General features: G+C 41.7%; 1 protein-coding gene across 1 annotated transcript; it reads right to left on the reverse strand.

Moving 5' to 3' along the window:
• Positions 1-595: 595 nt before the first annotated feature.
• LOC133121758 (26S proteasome non-ATPase regulatory subunit 11A) lies at positions 596-17,457 on the reverse strand. The gene is made up of 13 exons (XM_061231201.1): positions 17,305-17,457; positions 14,683-14,784; positions 14,001-14,197; positions 13,162-13,219; positions 9,576-9,770; positions 8,633-8,777; positions 7,814-7,874; positions 4,826-4,888; positions 4,561-4,686; positions 4,414-4,449; positions 3,356-3,407; positions 2,635-2,777; positions 596-1,509 (listed from the first exon to the last, which is right to left on the reverse strand). The coding sequence occupies exons 1-12, from the start codon at positions 17,393-17,395 to the stop codon at positions 2,635-2,637; spliced, it is 1,269 nt and encodes a 422-aa protein (XP_061087185.1). The 5' UTR covers positions 17,396-17,457; the 3' UTR covers positions 596-1,509.

Here is a 17,457-nt window from a genome sequence, read left to right on the forward strand (position 1 = left end):
TGAGTTAGCCCTGTAATAGAAAATCTGTTTAAAATGGGCACACACTGTAGTTCTCCTACAAACAGCACTCCAAATAGCAGGACAGTGTGTGCTGCACCCAACTGTAGATTATGGCAACATGGTTTTTAGTGAACATAATTCCTAGCAGGCAACATACTTATGTAAAACAGTTATTTTTCAACAAGAACTTTGCAGTACACACTTGGGCCCACAACAATGCCACATCTGGGTAAGCAATTGACAGGTACATGATTTACCATTACATTTGCGTAAATCATCAGAACATACAATCACTCATTTTCTACCCCCGCCCCCCCCCCCAAGATAGTACCCAACCAGTGGCAAGGCACCCCTTTCAGTGTCCACCAAAAATGCCCATTGTCCACAAGTTAACTGGTTTCAATGGCAAAGTGTCCAACATCCTGCCACCACCTTTGACACTACAGGCATTTTAAATCAGCTCATCATGCTTAAATCAGTCTGTTAAGAAATCCCCCCAATCTTTTCCTTTTTCACCACAACACAAAAAACAAATAGGTCACTCATGAAACAAGACATTTCTTGAGAAGGGCAAACTGTTCTGCGAGAGATGCAATTATCCACAAAAATACAAAATATTTATTAGAAAAATTACCGTTAAAAATACAAACTGGCTGTTGGCATGTCCTGCTGGAACATTTGAACTACCGTTTGAGTAACCATCAATATGGGAAAAGTAGTAGAAGCTCCACTTTAGCCAGCTGATCCCCATACCTACAGATCTAAAACTAACATGACCGTTACAGGTATTAACATCACAGAATATGGGAACGATTTTATTTGTCCTCTCAATGAATGGGATAAGAATGGTCAAAATCCAAACTGCTAACCTCCTCTACATAAGCACTTACATTTGGCTGATCGTAATGGGAGGTGAAAGCAGGAGGTGCAGGACAGATTGGTAACATTACGCATGCGCAAGAACACAGCCAGGAGGAGTACTGTATGTGTCATGTGACTAACCAGATAGACGTTCCAGACATTTCCAACGACCACTCAATGTGCTTCAGTAAGAAATACAACCGGGTAAACGGGGAAGTATTCTTAAAATAGGATCACTTTGACCATAACATTTTCGCACATTGCATTTCTCTGGGCTTCGAGGCAGCACTTCTGGATGGCAACAGTAGACCGACTTATTCTGAAAGAGATGGATATATTTATATATTTATACTGTATATGCTTTTAATTTTTTTATTGTTTTTGTACAGTTTTCCCTGATGGCCTGCAGGGCCGCGGAGTATTACAGAGTACTGAAAAGGAATACCAAAAAAAGGGGGGGAAAAAAATGATGCAATTGTAAAGTTCTGTCCATCAAAAGAAGTTAAAAACTTTCCGTAGGGAACCGAGGAATCCTGGTTTGTGGGTTTTTCTGTAGTCTTTTCCATTCCCAACCCTTCCCCCCCACCCCTTCTCCCAAATGTTCCAAACACCGATCACACACATTCTCCACAGCTGAGGTCTTCACTTCTGCGAATGAGACAGATTACCAGTTAGTCACGTAGCGCTGATCCTCCATTCCCAAAGACTGTACGTTTTAACCACTGTCCAAATCTACATTAACTTGAATTTAACTGAAAGGTTTAAGAGGGCAATCTATTACAGTAAACCATATTGGTGTCTGTGGAGCTTAAAGGCAAAACTCCTCAAATAAAATATTAGCTTGCGTTACCGTTTCGACTAATTTAGCAACTTGACAAATTTCGCTGCGAACAGGCAATTTAAAAAAACATATTTAAATGAATTTTCAATGAACTATATAATATTATATTCACATGTGCAAGACTATATTCAATAAACTATATATGCTAATATAACATGCTATTAGGACCATAAACATTTTGATTACTGCAATTGCCATTCAGAAATAAACTACATTGTCGTTTTCAAAATCTGTTATCTTTGCTCAGATTTTCACTTTGAATTGATCTTTAAAATTACAGTAAAGGTAAATCCACAAATGGCATCAAACATTGTATGGCGTAATAATGGTACACATTATGCCTCAGCAACAGTAGAGAAATCAATTGCACTGCAATATTGACTCAGACTAAACAGACTGAGTCCAGATGAAGAGGGACCGGACCCAATGGGCAATACATGTTTCAGTCTCAAGGCCCATCTCCTCCCATAGTTTCATGAGATTTCTTTATAGAGGGATATGCATCAGGAGCTATGTGATGGCACGGTGGTGAGCTGTGTCTAATCCTGACTGGGGCCTCTCAGTGTGAAGTTAGAATTTTTGCCATTTCTCAGCTCTTAATACCCCTAACCAACATTATCCCTCTCCTAGTCTCCCTCAATCTCAAATGCAAATTCCTTATGGGTGGTACACTTTGGGAGGAGTTGAGATGGGGCAGTCTAAGTCACGGCCATATAATTCTGACGTAGTTTTCAATACATATTTTGTCCAACTTGAAATGTGTTATTCGTCATTTTCATTACTTTGAATAGATATTTGGGGGATGTTTAGTTGATGCATCCCTCTGTGATAATGTTTTGCTATTTGAACTCTTACCAGCCCCTTTACTGTCACTTTAATGAAAGGTACAACACAAAAAAATATATTATTCTAAGATGGTAATCGAGGCTCACCTATGTGAGCTTCTTCGCTTTGTTGTAGAGCGAGTCCACCACTTTGCTCATGTTCTGAATGGTTTCCAGGGCTGCCTCATAGGTTTTGTCTACAGGTGGCTCATTGAATATGATGAGCACACCCTCCCCCTGGTCCAGGATTCCTGCCCAAAGGAAGCGGAAAGTGCAAGGTCAAGAACAAGGACAGCGGACAGATGGTTCATCACAGATGGTTAATTATGGAGCTCCATTGCACAGACTGAAAGTCTGTAACTAGACCGTGTGAACCATTGCAGCCATCTTGTCCATATGTGGAACGAACCAACCAAATGCTCAAAAATAGCATTAGCAAAAATAGAGGCTTCATAGGCACACAAAATGGGTGGGCCCCACTCAGATTAATCACTGCGTATTTTCCAAACTGTCCACAGCTCTGGCCTGCCGTAACCACAAAAGGTGTGGGTATGCGACCAATACGACAGCTGGAGTTTACCAAGAGTAGCAGGACAGGGAGTCAAGACTGAAAGGACACACTGACCCCAAAGTTTGGAGGTTTTGGAATTTGGCAAGCGAGCCAGTCGGTTCGCATGAAAAGCAAAATGGCAGTGCAAGTTATCATCAAAGTGATTATACTGCGATTATTATTTGCTTGACAAAGAAGACTAACTGAATCACAGAATAAAGCTGTTGGAGAAAATAAAAACACAGAAAGTTGCATGCAGAAGCATGATGTTACATTTACCGTGGAACTTCTTGTCCAAAATCATCTGTGACAATTTCCTCTCGACATCTCCCTGTGAAGGTACAAGCACAGCCTAGTCAGAAGTCCTCACAGACCAAGATGCTCAATGCATTTCATTTGCCATTTTTGCATAGGATTTGTACACGGTGCTATTGAATAACCTACAATCCCATACTCCATAATGGATGGAATAAAAGACTGATAAACCAGGTTTGTCCCCATGAGGTGTAGAACCAATTGTGTACAGAATCACAATAAACTGTGCATTTCATACAAATACATTTCCACAAAAAAGGTGCATCAATAACTTGATTAACCACCAAAATTGTGAGTGCATTTGGTTCTGGATGTTGGCCAGCCAACAAGGTTATTCAAAGGTTTTGAGGTCTTATGATCAACACTTGACCCAGATTATAATAGATTATGCCGGTAAATCAAGAATGCCAGCTCTGGAATAAAATGTGGTTGGAATAAAAAGTGAGTATGCATTCTCTGCACATTTTGTGCAACTGCAGGTAAGCTAAAATAAATTCACCAAGTCTAAGGGATAGCTGTAAAGGCAGAGCATCCTAAACCCTGACAAGTAACAACATACACCATTTTAAAATGTTCTTTTGTTCCCTGACCACCTATGCAAGGACCCATAAAGCAGTTAATGCCACACCTACGGGAAAACAGATGGACTAGTACAATTCAAACCTGGCATTCAGAGTGGCCCGCTAAAACCTGCACTTCCTGACAGATTTCCCATCATCTCTGCCATCCCCTGGCACTTGCTGCTCATATTACCATATGAGGAATATTCATGATGGGGGCCTGCTGGCTCCAGATGATAGGATGCCATTCGGAACTATAAGGCACCAACCGATCCTACCAGCATATTCCCATTTAAGGAGAGAATACCAGTTGTCTGGAGAATACACACAGTCCAGATTATAAGTGAAATGATATCGCATTAGAATTCACAAAGTAAATGTGATTCATATCTGCAGCAGTTTGTCCAAAAAACTGCATCTTTATTAAATACCAGCAGCTTTCCGAGAGGCGGGCAAGTGTACCTTTGAGAGCTTGATTAGAGTCGATATGTGTTCTATCTGTAAAACAAACACAACAGGTTAACAGCCAGAAAGGAGGGGGGGGGGGGGGGTTCTCAACCAGACTCGGAATAAGCATTAGGAGCAGAGTAGGACGAGAGCGCCACTTACCTGTACTCTGGAGAAGGGCTCGATGACGCGGATAAGGTTCTGTTCGAGCAGGTTGTCGTACAGCTTAGCCAGGTGGGTGCTGATGATCGGGTCGTCCCTCAGCTCTGCTCTGTATTCCGTCAGGGCCTGAGAGGAATAACCAAATGGGCACTTTGATGTCATATTGATATTACTATAACAGTCACAGTTTTAATATTGTACACGCGTAATCATTCGGTAGATGGAGGTGTCGATGTGTATGTTGGGCACAACCTGGAAAACTCACCTTTTCAAAATCTGCCAAGGACCTGTTCTTGCTGGCTAGCGCCACGCTTTTCAACGCATCTGTCTGCAGAGACACGGAGAGGAAGACCGTCAAAGCTGACATTTGGCTTTAGCACAGCCGTAATGCCTCTGGTGAACAAACTTCAGTGAGCACCATAATTATTTTGACAGTGAAACATTTTTGGTTATTTTGATTCTGTGCTCTAGCAGTGAGTTTGAAAGGATACAATGACAATGAGGTTGAAGTGCAGACAAAGAATATTTTCATCCATATCAGATTAAACAGTTTAACAATGTAGAATAAAGTCATGATGTTTTAGATTGGGTAGCATATCCTTTGCTTTGTAGACTTCAAGCAGTCATTGCATGCATGGTGATTCCCTAGTGATGCTCCGCCAGGCCTGTACTGCAGAAATCTTCAGCTCCTGCTTGTTTTGGGGACTTGACTTGTTTCATTCAGTCTCCTCTCACAGCCAGCTAATTGTATCGTATTGCATCGTAATAAATTATATCATACCGTTATGAATGGAGAAATCGTCTCCCCCCCCCCCCCCCCCCCTCCCCTAGTTTAAGGGACCAAAAGCAATTGGGTAGTAGGCTCTCCGCCATTTTCTGATTAGTCATGTGTATTGAATAGCTTCCATAGAGGAGGTATAAGAATGCTTTCTCTATCTTGATTCTAGGCTTTTGATTGCCTTTAATTGGCATTTGACAATGAGGACCAGCAGGTGCCAAATGACAGTAGGAGCAGGAGGTCTGCAGTCACAACCCTGAGCAAGGTACTTCATTTGAATTACTTCAGTAAATATCCATCTGCAGTGATTGTACAAAATTCAATAAAGAAATAAAAAAATAAAAATAAAAACCTCCCAAGTGGGGAGGGAGGGAAAACCCTCCATTTTCACTAGCCCTGCGATCATTTACCAGCAGTAATACATTCACTGCACATGGCAGATGTGGATTTATGTCCCCAACTCACTTGTTTGTGAAAGGAACAATAACTCTTCTCCATCCAGCCAACTCATTCACTAGTTATGCAACTAGTGGGGTGACAGTTGTGACTGATATCATGAAGTGAGGAAGGTTCGGCCTCACTGCGCCCCAATTTCAGGTCTTGGTGGATGAAGCCAAGCTATCCCGGCAGAACAGGTCATAAGTTATAGGAGCGTGTAGCACTTATTAAGAGCTGTAATCAAGCTAGAGTAAGTTAGGACCAGTCTCGAGGTTCGTAGGGAGCAGCAGTAGTGAAAACAGTAATAACAGCAAAATAACACCACAGACCATCAGGCAAGTTTAAATGCCGGCTTGTTTATACAGAAGTTTAGAAAGATTTAGAAGTAGAGAGTCAGAAATTGGTACCATTAAACATTTTACAAATACAACATTTGCATCCAAATGCAAATGCATCCAGTGTAAATTATTTATCCAGTGTAAACTATGTATTCTATTTAAGGAATAGAATGTGATGATTCTCTTAGCACTCTTAGCATTAGTTTCACTTTTAAGTCTATTTGGGTTCGAGAAAATATTTAATTGAAGTCACATTTAAGGTTTCTCTAAAATATGGATTTGGTTTCTATTTCAAGAGTTAACTCAGTTTAAGTTCAATAATCTCTTAGTTTAAGATTAGTTATCTTAATATCTTATCTTAATATCTAAAGATCTTGTTTTAAATCTTAATTCAATCAAATTCTCATTTAAATCAAATTCTCATTTAAATCAAAATATAATTTCAATCTAATATAATAACTTCAAGTTATTGTAATTTTCTCAACAGGCCTATTTTCAAATCAAGGGTCAAGTATTGCTTTTGCTAGTTGCTAGTTATCTGCTAATGAAACCAGTGAGCTTCAGTTTAGTTCTAGCACATAATCAAATGCATTTGCATTACCAGCAAGCATAGCAATGAAAGAAAAATAACAATCGTGAAGATAACATTCACAGATAGTATTCACAATTCAGCAATTCAAGAATAACATTCAGCCGTAGTAAATGCATTTAAGCTTAAATTTAAAGTTCAAGTTACACTGTAGTGGGTGCAATCAACCTATGCTAACACCTGACCACGTTGTGCAGTCCATCCGTGTATTGAGTGAATGAGTCCACCCTTACCGCGATATATCTCAAAAGAAGAAGAAATTTGTTCGTAGTCGAGATAATGATGATGGCATCTAGCAGTCCTACCACAACTTTTATTTGAACAGTGTGTGTGTCCTTCTCCGGAATGCAGATGAAGCTGGGAGAAGCCAACGATTGTCCGTAGTTCTTCTCCTACTGGGAAAGGCTCGCCATCTTCTCTCGTTGAGCGCAACGCGGCTTCAGCAATTCTAGGCTACTCAACGATTCTTCAGTCAAACAAACAATATCGTAGTTCAAATAAAACACGGTCTACCTCTATAGATGGAACGGTAACATGAAACACTTCCAAAAATGGAAAATAAAGGTTTATAACAATCAGTTTCGTTTCAGGTCTTAACTTTTTGTTGCTCACTGGTTCGACTTCAATGGCGTCTTTCTTTGTTACCAAAGATCTCGTCAGTTTTTGAATTCACGCGTTAGCGAGCATTACAGCCATTCTGATCGGCTGGGACAATTGCACTTTGTTAAAGTGACAGGATATCTATTTTAACAAGGTAACTTACAGGTTGAACTAATAAAAATGAAATATTAATTTTAATCCTATTTATCTGACGGAATTAACTTTGCAGTCAATATAATGAAATTTGTTCAGATGTATTTTATTATTATTAGTTCAAGTATGTATTTAACCTACTTTCACCTAGGTTACAAGCGTCTCAATCAAATTAGTGCCAATTCAAGAAGAGTAATTAATGCAGCATAAAGCTTGCTTACATTTTTTTATTTTTTATATCTTATTTCCACATGATGATTAAACATTTCATTTTCATGCAGGGATAAGACAGACATTTTGCCATACAGCTTTCACAGGAGGACTAAGACGTTAAGTGGTCTGTGTGTGGTCTCTTACCTGTCGGCCAGCATACCGTAAGGCCAGTTTGCCGCTGATCAGGGCCTGTACATCCTCTGGCCTGCGGGAAACAGACAGGAAATAACAGCATAAGTGCCTAGGATTCTCTTCAACAGCAGAGCCACAACTCTTCAAAGTCGGGCCCAACAATGCACCGCACCACCCCCACAGGCTCCCATCAACAGCTCCGCTTCACCATGCACCCATATTTATTTGTCGTGCGAATCTGGGAGGAAGTAAACTCGCACGGCATTAGAAAAACGCCCAGCTCCTACAATAATGCAGAAATGTGCTGCACACCACATTAATGTGCTTAAGATTTTTTTATAAGTGGAAGTGGATGGGGGAAAATAATGAAAGGAACTATAGGTAATTTAGGACTTCTAACAGTCAAGAAAGGAATTGCAGCAACAAACACCCTGAAAACGCAACACTGTTTATCCCTCCCCCTTGTCTGTGAACGCACTGATATTAAAATCCCCCCACACTATTGGCTGTGCCAATTAGAACCAATTTTCAACCAATGAGCTTAAATTATGGTACAGCTACAAAATGTTTTGGTACAGAGTCGGGCAACAGTACATTTTGAAACCCAAATGATCTTGTAACGATGTTTTAACATAAAAAATCTTACCCATTATACCTTTAAACAATAACGACAGGCAGTGGTATATAGACATTTTATCACAGCTAAGGGGCTTTGTCCAAGTAATTATAATCACCCCCCCCCCCCCACTCATACTTGGTGCATTCCGGTACATACAGTGCAAGTATTGCATTTCACCGCTGCGCTGTTAGGAGCTGAAGAAAAACACTCACGAGTTGAGCATGATCTTGCAGAGGAGCATGTACTTAAGCGCAGTTATAGCTCTGGGGCTGTCGATGGAGTCGTAGCCTTCAAACGCCTCATAGAAGTAAGAGTAGGCAGTCTTCCAGTCTTTCTCTTCAGCGGCGTGAATGATCCCTGTAGAGGGGGGGATGCAGCCAGGAGCCTTTAGTTTTCATTGCAACCGCCTTTTCACTTTCTCACAAAATCTTTCCTCTCTCAATGAGATCAATTTTAGATCTAGTTGTCACGGTTCTATTTTGGGGTTTGCGCCACACAAACCTGCTCCACCGTACGCATCACACATCCACTACGCTACTGATGGTACTGATTTTCACACCTCAAATTTGTCTCGTCTATTTATAAACTTAGATTAGTTAACTCCATTTTTAACCCGTAACTTCCCCGTCTCCCTCGTTTTGTCATGGGCTGTGCCCAAGATCAAACACTACACACTCTATATGTATACCATCGTTAGGAGTACATAAGGCGGCTTTAGTATACAAGTAAAAAGTGAGATGGATTTTCAGATGCACTACATCGTCTCAGAACGCTGCCACTTTAAACACAGCACGCGTTGATGACATCAGCTATTTCATGTGACTGTGTAACAAAACACAAAAAAAAGTCTTAAAACATAAACGTGTCCACTGATTTCAGCTACGTTACTAAGCATAGTTAAAGGTAGTACTTGCATTTCGATTGTTCAACTCTTTCGCTAAATTGTTGTTCAACCTTCTGGGTCGTTTGGATTGTGACAGCACAATGCGAGGTGGGACACTCGTACTGTACCAGTGTAGTGTCCAGTGTTCGCATGCTATGATATTTGTGACATTCAGGTATTTTTTGCACACTATTTTATGCCGCTATAATTTGGGACATACTAACACTATTTTGACACACTAAATAGTAAACCAGCATGCGATTTCAGCTCACCTGACTGCATGTCCAGGGCTGCCTGAAGCTTGGGCGGGCAGTAGATGGCATTCGCTGTGGTCCTGGCGGAGGTGAGGGCAGCTCGGGCCTTGGGCAGGTTGCTGAGCGCGTGGTAGGTCTTGCTCTCCAGCAGCTGCACCTCCACCAGCAGGGCCTTGTCGTCCATTTTCTTCAACTCCTGCAGGAGCTGAGAGCCTGTGGGGGGGGGAGCAGCGGTTATATAAACGATCGCTATAACGACCATCTTGGGCGTTATTACAGACACGGTACTGACTTGGACTTTATTGTACTTCGCTCTCGGTAGGAGCCTCTGCCAAATGACTAATGTAATGGATGTGTGTAATACAGACAAAGCAATGCCCCGTTTAGACGGAGGGATTCGGAAACATGCTGCAGGTAATATGTTGTATGCACCAATGTACACCAGTTGGACTTAAACTTATCTCCCAACCCACTGATCGACACGACCACACCCCCATTGTGCACTGTATCAGGGATCATTAACTCTGGTCCTCAAATCCAAACCCAGCCCTGGTTCTCTTTTCTCCTGGGCAATAAGAGCTACAGACAGGCCCCGACCCCAAACATAATAGGTGCATAAAACTGCTTTGGTACAGCTCAACTAGTTAATTCAGCTTCTAAAGTAAAGTGTGAAGAGGAAAAAAAGCCATGCCTCCCACAGTGTAAAAACACACATTCACTGTGCTAGCTCAGCTAGTGTTGAAAATTGGGGACATTCAATTGCATTTAAAACACTTAATAAAAAATGTTCTAATGTTCTAACATTAGTGGAAAAGAAAAAACTATGCGACTCCATGCAAATTGATCACTAGAAGATTCAATGCTAGACTAACACTTACGGAGATTTTCAGTCATGTTGTCAGACTGCTAATCGTTTTTGACCATCACAGATGCCCAGTCACTCACCAGTCCAAGTCTGATTAAAGGATAAGTACCAGATTTTCAAAATGGACACCACCCACCAAATAGAAGTTGACGTGGTAAACTTTGTAGCATTGTGAAATATTGTTCGCTGCACCGTTGTGATCGCCGATGGTAATGTTACAATGGTTAGAAGATAACCACTATGCTACAGACCAGCCTGTATACAGGCCGTCCTGAATACATCCAGGCAGATGGTGGCAAAGCCAGGGTTAGCAGAGTGGCTTCTCTGACTGCTAAGGGTCTGGTCATACTCACTGCAGCAGACTATTTCCACGGAAGATGACATGGGCATGCATGCAGCATAGGCACATGCATGACATTTTATCACTTGTAAGCTGAGCTCTTGTATCCTGGCAGTGAGATATTTTTATTTCTTTCTTTAAATCTGAATACTTGGTGGGCTAATCCAGCAAACTCAGTAACCCTGCTGTGTTATATACTGTACCCCAATGCAAAGCTAACTAGACAGTTACTTAGCTAGCCAGCAAGACAATTTCTTCAAAGCGGCCGCTATTTGCTAGTCTCCAGCTAGTCGTAGCCTATAAATCATAGTTAACCATCTTCATTCAATTGAATGCAATGCTATATAAAGCACTTGAGTCGACATGTAGCTTATGTGTAGGGTGATATTGCTAATATAATGTTAAACAAACATTGGAGTTGTGGGGTAAAGTTGCGCAAGAAACTCCACTTATCAAACTTGTCTGAAACACCAAATAGTTGACTAACCAAAGGGCTGGCAATCATTAGCTATAAGCTAATAAGCGAACATTAGCTCAGCCTACACTACACTTGTCTTGCTGATGCCATCATAAAACTGTTACAGTACTTCAAGGACTGTCAGTTGTATAGTAAATACCATAATTTGACAGCGTGGCAACAGAGAAAACGATCCTCAGACATACACTGACAGTAATAAAAGGTTGCCTAGTCTATTGAAACCTGGACCTCCAAATCCTCAGATTCTGACCCTTGTAACATTACCTCTGGCTCAAACCTGAAAGACTATCATTCTTTCGACTCATCAGAATCCAAGTCCTCCGAGTTATTAAATTTCATTTGATTCAGAATAAAATATTTAAATGCTCTTCATTTCTGTCATATTTCCAACCCAAAGGTACAGAACAGGTCTGACATCGGGAGTTTCCATCAGCAGTGATCATTCTAGAAATTTAGTCATACTAACATTTCATGGCATACAACACATTTCAGCTCAATGTCACACCTGCACCTGCTGTCTGTTCTGGCCCCATGGTGGTGGAATGACCTTTCAGTGGACGTCAGAACAGCAGAGTCTTTGACCACATTCAAGCACAGACTGGAAACTCTTCAGGCAGCACCTTTCCCTCCCTACCTCACTGCGATAACCTGCGATAATGTAAACTATGTGTATGCTATAGCTTATAATTGCACTTGTGCATAATCATTTTAGTATTTGGGGTATTCTAGCTGCCAAACGTGGTATGCTACGTAGTTGAGGACTTGGAACTGTACTTTCCCTGTAGTGTCTTCAATGCACTTGTCCCTGGTTCTGATTTGCACTTTATTGTACGTCGCTCTCGATAAGAGCATCTGCTAAATGACCAATGTAATGTAAGTTCATTGTAAAGATTCATGCACATACACACATCACTTTTCAAACTGTGTAAAATCCAGCTATGATTAGCTTGAAATACCGGCTACCAGTGGTTTAAAAACTTAGCTTCAGCTGGTCAAACCTTCATTTGAGCCTACACATTCTTCCAAGCACAGGGAAGTTTTGTAGTTATTTGTTGTTTTTTCTATAATTATTGGTCAAATTCACATGAATCAAAGTGTTTGTTAATGTTAGTGCTTGGGATTGCCAATAAGCAACCAATAAACCACATTCCTCAGGAGAGAAACTACCAAAAATGGATAGGTTACTGGGTAAGACAACCATCTATTTTAGATGGCAATGTGCATGGAATGGTGATATTACTCGTTTTTAAATCAGAATATTGACCGTACATTTTTCTCCATTTTTATTATTACAGACGGCTGTGATTACTTAAATGCCGCAAAAAGTAGTGTCATTTGTAGATTACATTTTTGTTATTAGGTGGAAAAGAAATACAAAAAAAAAAAATCATCAATATAATCAGCATTATTCTGGCCATCCTGCTTTCTGAATATCGGCATCGGCCATTTAAAAAAAAAAACGCATATCGGTCGACCGCTACTGTACAAAACTGAAAAGTTTGCCGGGAAAGCAACATCTTAACCTATAGGCCAACGGAGATGGGCATCTCCTATAGCCGGGTTCCTCCCAAGATTGCTTCCCAACAATTATTTCATCGCCACTGTTTGAGGGTTTCTCCCCACAAGGGAGTTTACTTCATTTGCTATTTGGGGGCTTGTAGTTTCCCCTTATTTTCTTGTTACTTTGTAAAGCATCTTTGGGACAGTATGCTGTGAAAAGTGCTAGAAAAATTCAATTGAATTCAATACCTCCAGGTTTTCAGCACAACACCCAACTTATCTAGTGACAGAACGACCTTCAAGCAACGTCCTCGCCATGCTCACTTTGGTCTGAATAAAAACAGTTGACAACAAAAAGGCGGTTGAATACCATCAGAAAAGGGAAATGTGACAAAGGGCTTGGAAAGGAGCGACAACTCACCAAGCAACAAGGCCTCCTGGTACTTCTTGGTGTCGAAATACAGGGAAACCAGACGAGCCTGCAAAAACGGAAGGGCGAATAGGGCCTTAGTGACACTGCTAAATCTACCATCCTAAACCACATGAATGAATGTAGAGCAGCAATGTGATGAGAGCAGCAGAGGTGGAAAATCCAGGTTCAGAAAGTAAAAGTCCTGTCCAGTATTCGGTTCTGTTGGGACTAATTTGTCAAGTCAGCTGTGATTATGAAATGTGCATCGGCATAAGAAACACATGGTAGGACTTACTTTCTTACACCTGGACTTTCCACCTCTGACAAGCAGCTGCTTGGGTGGCCCAGCTCACCATACACAAACACATGGAATTACAATGTATGTGTATTGTTACTATAACTAATTTCTCTGATACATTACGTTTAATATCTCCTATAAACTTTTGTGTTGGTTTTTTCCAAGCCATTTCTTTCCCCTCTTCTTTTACTTGTGTAAAACACATACATTCATGATTTAGGGGACTCACTTAGGGTTCCTTTCCTCTCCTGCACAAATTGTTGCACATTACATTACTGGCATTTGGCAGACGCTCTTATCCAGTGTGATGTACAGTTGATTTAGACTAAGCAGGAGACAATCTTCCCCTGGAGCAATGCAGGGTTAAGGGCCTTGCTCAAGGGCCCAACGGCTGTGCGGATCTTATTGTGGCTACACCGGGATTAGAACCACCGACCTTGCGTGTCCCAGTCATTTACCTTAACCACAGGCCGTACGCATCTGCACTGAGTGGCGTTATCGTTTTATGTTCTTGCGTGGTTTTCGCTATGGTAGCAGTAAATAAAATCACCTCCAGGGCCTGGCGCAGGAAAGTCCTCTTCTCGGCCTTGGCCCACTCTATGCACTCCAGGCAGAGCTCCACCTCCTGCCCCGTGGCTGCCTCCATGTCCAGGAAGAGGTCCAGCAGGGAGCGCACCAGCCGGGCCGCTTTGGCCTTGCTGATGGAGATCAGGAACGGCCTCACGTACTTCAGCAGGCCCCCCAGCTCTGCAAGGGGAGCAAGCAGTGATGGACACCGTGAGACTCTGCGGCCACACTGCAAACTGAAGGTCCTGTATGCTTCCTTCGCCCTTAGAATCAAGGGGTGTGGATGTGAGGGAAGCTACTTTTACATGCCGGGGTTCACACTTCTTCAGTTAAATTACTCAAGAAACATGCAATCTTTATGTTTTTTTGCAAAATGCATAGCCACTAACATTCCCCCCAAACTACCAATAGCTGCCACATGGGGTATTTGCCTATCTGTGCACTAATTAAAGCAGTTGAGCAACTCATAATCCCAGCATAGGACTTGGTATTTTTAATGGTAATAATGCAGAGAAAGCAGTATCTGGCACAGATGACTATGCTATAATTCACTTAATTGCCCTCAACACACTAGTTGCTTTAAACATGTCAGCAATGAAAAGTAGGGGGGGGGCAGTTGAAGGAGTCCGTGATCTCTGGCGAAGACGCGTGACGATTAATCTTACCCGCAGCCTGTCCCGTCTTGGCCAGGAGACCCCCCAGCTCCAGGATGCTCTGCTCTTTAACCCGAACAGCTTCCTCATCGTCCTCCTTAACATCTCGCTTCACTGCGGGAACAACAGGCGGAAGTCAAGCTTACAGCTGACGACAGGCCCGTGTGCTTCAGAAAAAAGGTAAAGGGCATGCAAGCGGAACAGAAGAGGCCGAACATTTGGACGTTCAACGAGTCGAAGTAATCTCACAAACCCCTGCCAAGGAGCAGAAGAGAGTTCCCCCTGGGTGGGTTCTGACTAACTGCAGCAAGATCTGCAATCCCCAAGATGACAATTAGGTTTAGGTTGTCAGATTCAGGTATTGCTTTTCTTCCAAGTAAACCGTGTCCAAAATGTTTTAAGCTTAGCAATCAATCTTCCTCCCCAGGGGAGAAAACAAAATGAGTACTGCCAAAAAGAAAGTGCAGGACATGTGTGGCATAAGCTTAAGAATTGAGCAAATATTTAAAATTGAAAGGGAAGAAGTTATATTAAGATGACAAATCAAGGCAGGGCACACATACACATAGGCAAGGAAATTATCATTGATATTTTCAAATAAAGACAGCTTGTATGCTGCAAAATATTCACACGCCTTTGTTTTTGCATTACATTAATGACACTGGTCAGCAAATAAAGGTGCACTCGAGTATATAACCCTAAGCTGTCGTATTCGACCCCTTGCATGCCATCATACTTAGATAGCATACTAAGACTCCTTTTTTGAGCAACACCTGACACTAGCTTCACTTTAAATTTTGTTGCTTGGTCATAGGCTATGCTATTTCTTTCATTTTGCAAGGGTGACTTATTTTCCGAAACTGAAGCTTCCCAAAAACTTGATCAGAGGAAAGTTACTCTGACATGGTTCACTTCTTGGGTGAAATGAACATGTCAAGGCACACGTGTAAGCTTCCCTCCTTCCATGCTGTCACTGGTTGAACAGTAGTATGCACTTTACAACAGCAGGGCCAACCTGAGATGGTTTTTGGAAATTACTCAGCTACCTACCCATTTTAAAGCGGGAATAGAACCCATGTTTTGACCTATGCCTGACATTCCTAGATACTCATCTGCCATCTCCATGCATCGCGGAACATGAAACGCTAGCCAGCCAGTATAACACTAACGTTATACTTACCCCTACCTTCATAAAATGAAGTCATGCACCACATGACGAATAAATGTGCAATCCGTTTCAGCAGTGACAAGGTAATGGAGCTCCCCTGTGACATTGGGGAAGCTGCTGCTAACGAGACACTACGAACCGGCTATCTAGGGAGCAATACAGCCCAATAATTTAACTAACGTTAGGTATGCACTTTCAGATATTGACTACCATAGGTTTAACATGCAAAGATAATGAACGTTAATTATCTAACGTAACTTACATAACCATGATACAGCCAACCAGACTACTGTAGCTAGTATAGTTACCTAATGTTAGCAAACATAGCTTGCCAGGCCATAATTTACAAAACATAGCTAGCTTTATCTGGAGGAACGATGAGTTCACGTCACAAGTTTCATTCATTCGAAAACCGCAAAATTGAAATGTATAATTTCCGACCAAACGTGTAATTATCCAACTAAGTTACCGACTAATATCCAATCACTAACTAGCTAACTAAGCAATTATATGTATATAATGTTGGCTAGCGAACTGCTAACTGTTAGCTACCTAGCGAGTAGCCAGCCAGGCATGCAATTGGCAACCAAACCACGTTTGACAAAAACGCGGCAAATTCACAAACTAAAAACCAAGATTTGCCTACGTTAAACCGATAACGTCAGAGCATATTACGGTTTTAAAATACCTAACGTTAAATTAGCTGTGTGTCACGTTAACTTGTTAGCAATCCAGCTAACGTTGCATGACTCGCCATATCCTAGCTAGCGAACTGTTAGCTAAATTGAAACCACCACTATGGCACCGCTTAGCTGGCTGGACAGCACAAGCTGCCTGGCATCATACACAGCTGATTATGATGCTTAAGAGACTCAACTCAATTAAAATGAACTAAATACTGTGGACATTTTCTAATAGCCATCTGCAATGCTAGAAAACAATGGTATGATTATACAGCATCCATCAGTCTAAGACCACGGTAGCGGAGATACTAGCGTTAGTTAATACGAACTAGCTATCTTGTCTCGTCACCCAACTAGTCTAGCTACCTAGGTAAGCATATGGAATAAATTCATACTAAATTTATTAGAAAGTCAAACAATAGATTAATTGATGCCGATGTACAAATATACAACATACAAAGTATAATGTCATTAGCCATTCAACACCGGGTTTTATTGTAAAATGATTGAAAATGTGGTACATAGCTAGCCTATAAGCATATAACTTAATTAGCTGGCTAGCTAAATGTAACTTTTGCTCACAACCAGGGTCCCAATTTCCAGGCCTACCACGTCTCACAGTGAGTCAGCAGCAGTACAAGACGTTAGCTAGAGAGCTAAAGTAACGAGCAAACCGGCTCCCGCGGGTGAACAAAGTGCACCCGGCAATGACAGAACCGCGAACAACCAGACTCCTGCTACAACTTACCCGACGTTAACCCACACCACGGCTACTTAACTTACCGATTGAATGCAAAATATCGATGGACGCGTTGCGGTCCGTGCTGAGGAGAGACTGAGCTCTCTGAAACTCTACCACTGCCGCGGCCGCCATCTTACCTACTCACGGGCAACCCGCCCAAACAAACGCGACAGCAGCAGGAAATGACCTCTGAA

The sequence above is a fragment of the Conger conger genome, chromosome 2, assembly GCF_963514075.1.
Source record: "Conger conger chromosome 2, fConCon1.1, whole genome shotgun sequence".
In the NCBI taxonomy this organism is placed as follows: Eukaryota; Metazoa; Chordata; class Actinopteri; order Anguilliformes; family Congridae; genus Conger; species Conger conger.

Bases quoted from the DNA above. Each gene is read 5' to 3' on its own strand.
- LOC133121758 (XM_061231201.1), bottom strand. From the start codon at position 17,395: ATGGCGGCCGCGGCAGTGGTAGAGTTTCAGAGAGCTCAGTCTCTCCTC. The intron at 4,450-4,560 runs GTAAGTGGCGCT...TTTGTTTTACAG, and splicing joins AGCCCTTCTCCAGAGTACAG to ATAGAACACATATCGACTCT. The intron at 2,778-3,355 runs GTAAATGTAACA...TCCTTTGGGCAG, and splicing joins TTTGGACAAGAAGTTCCACG to GAATCCTGGACCAGGGGGAG.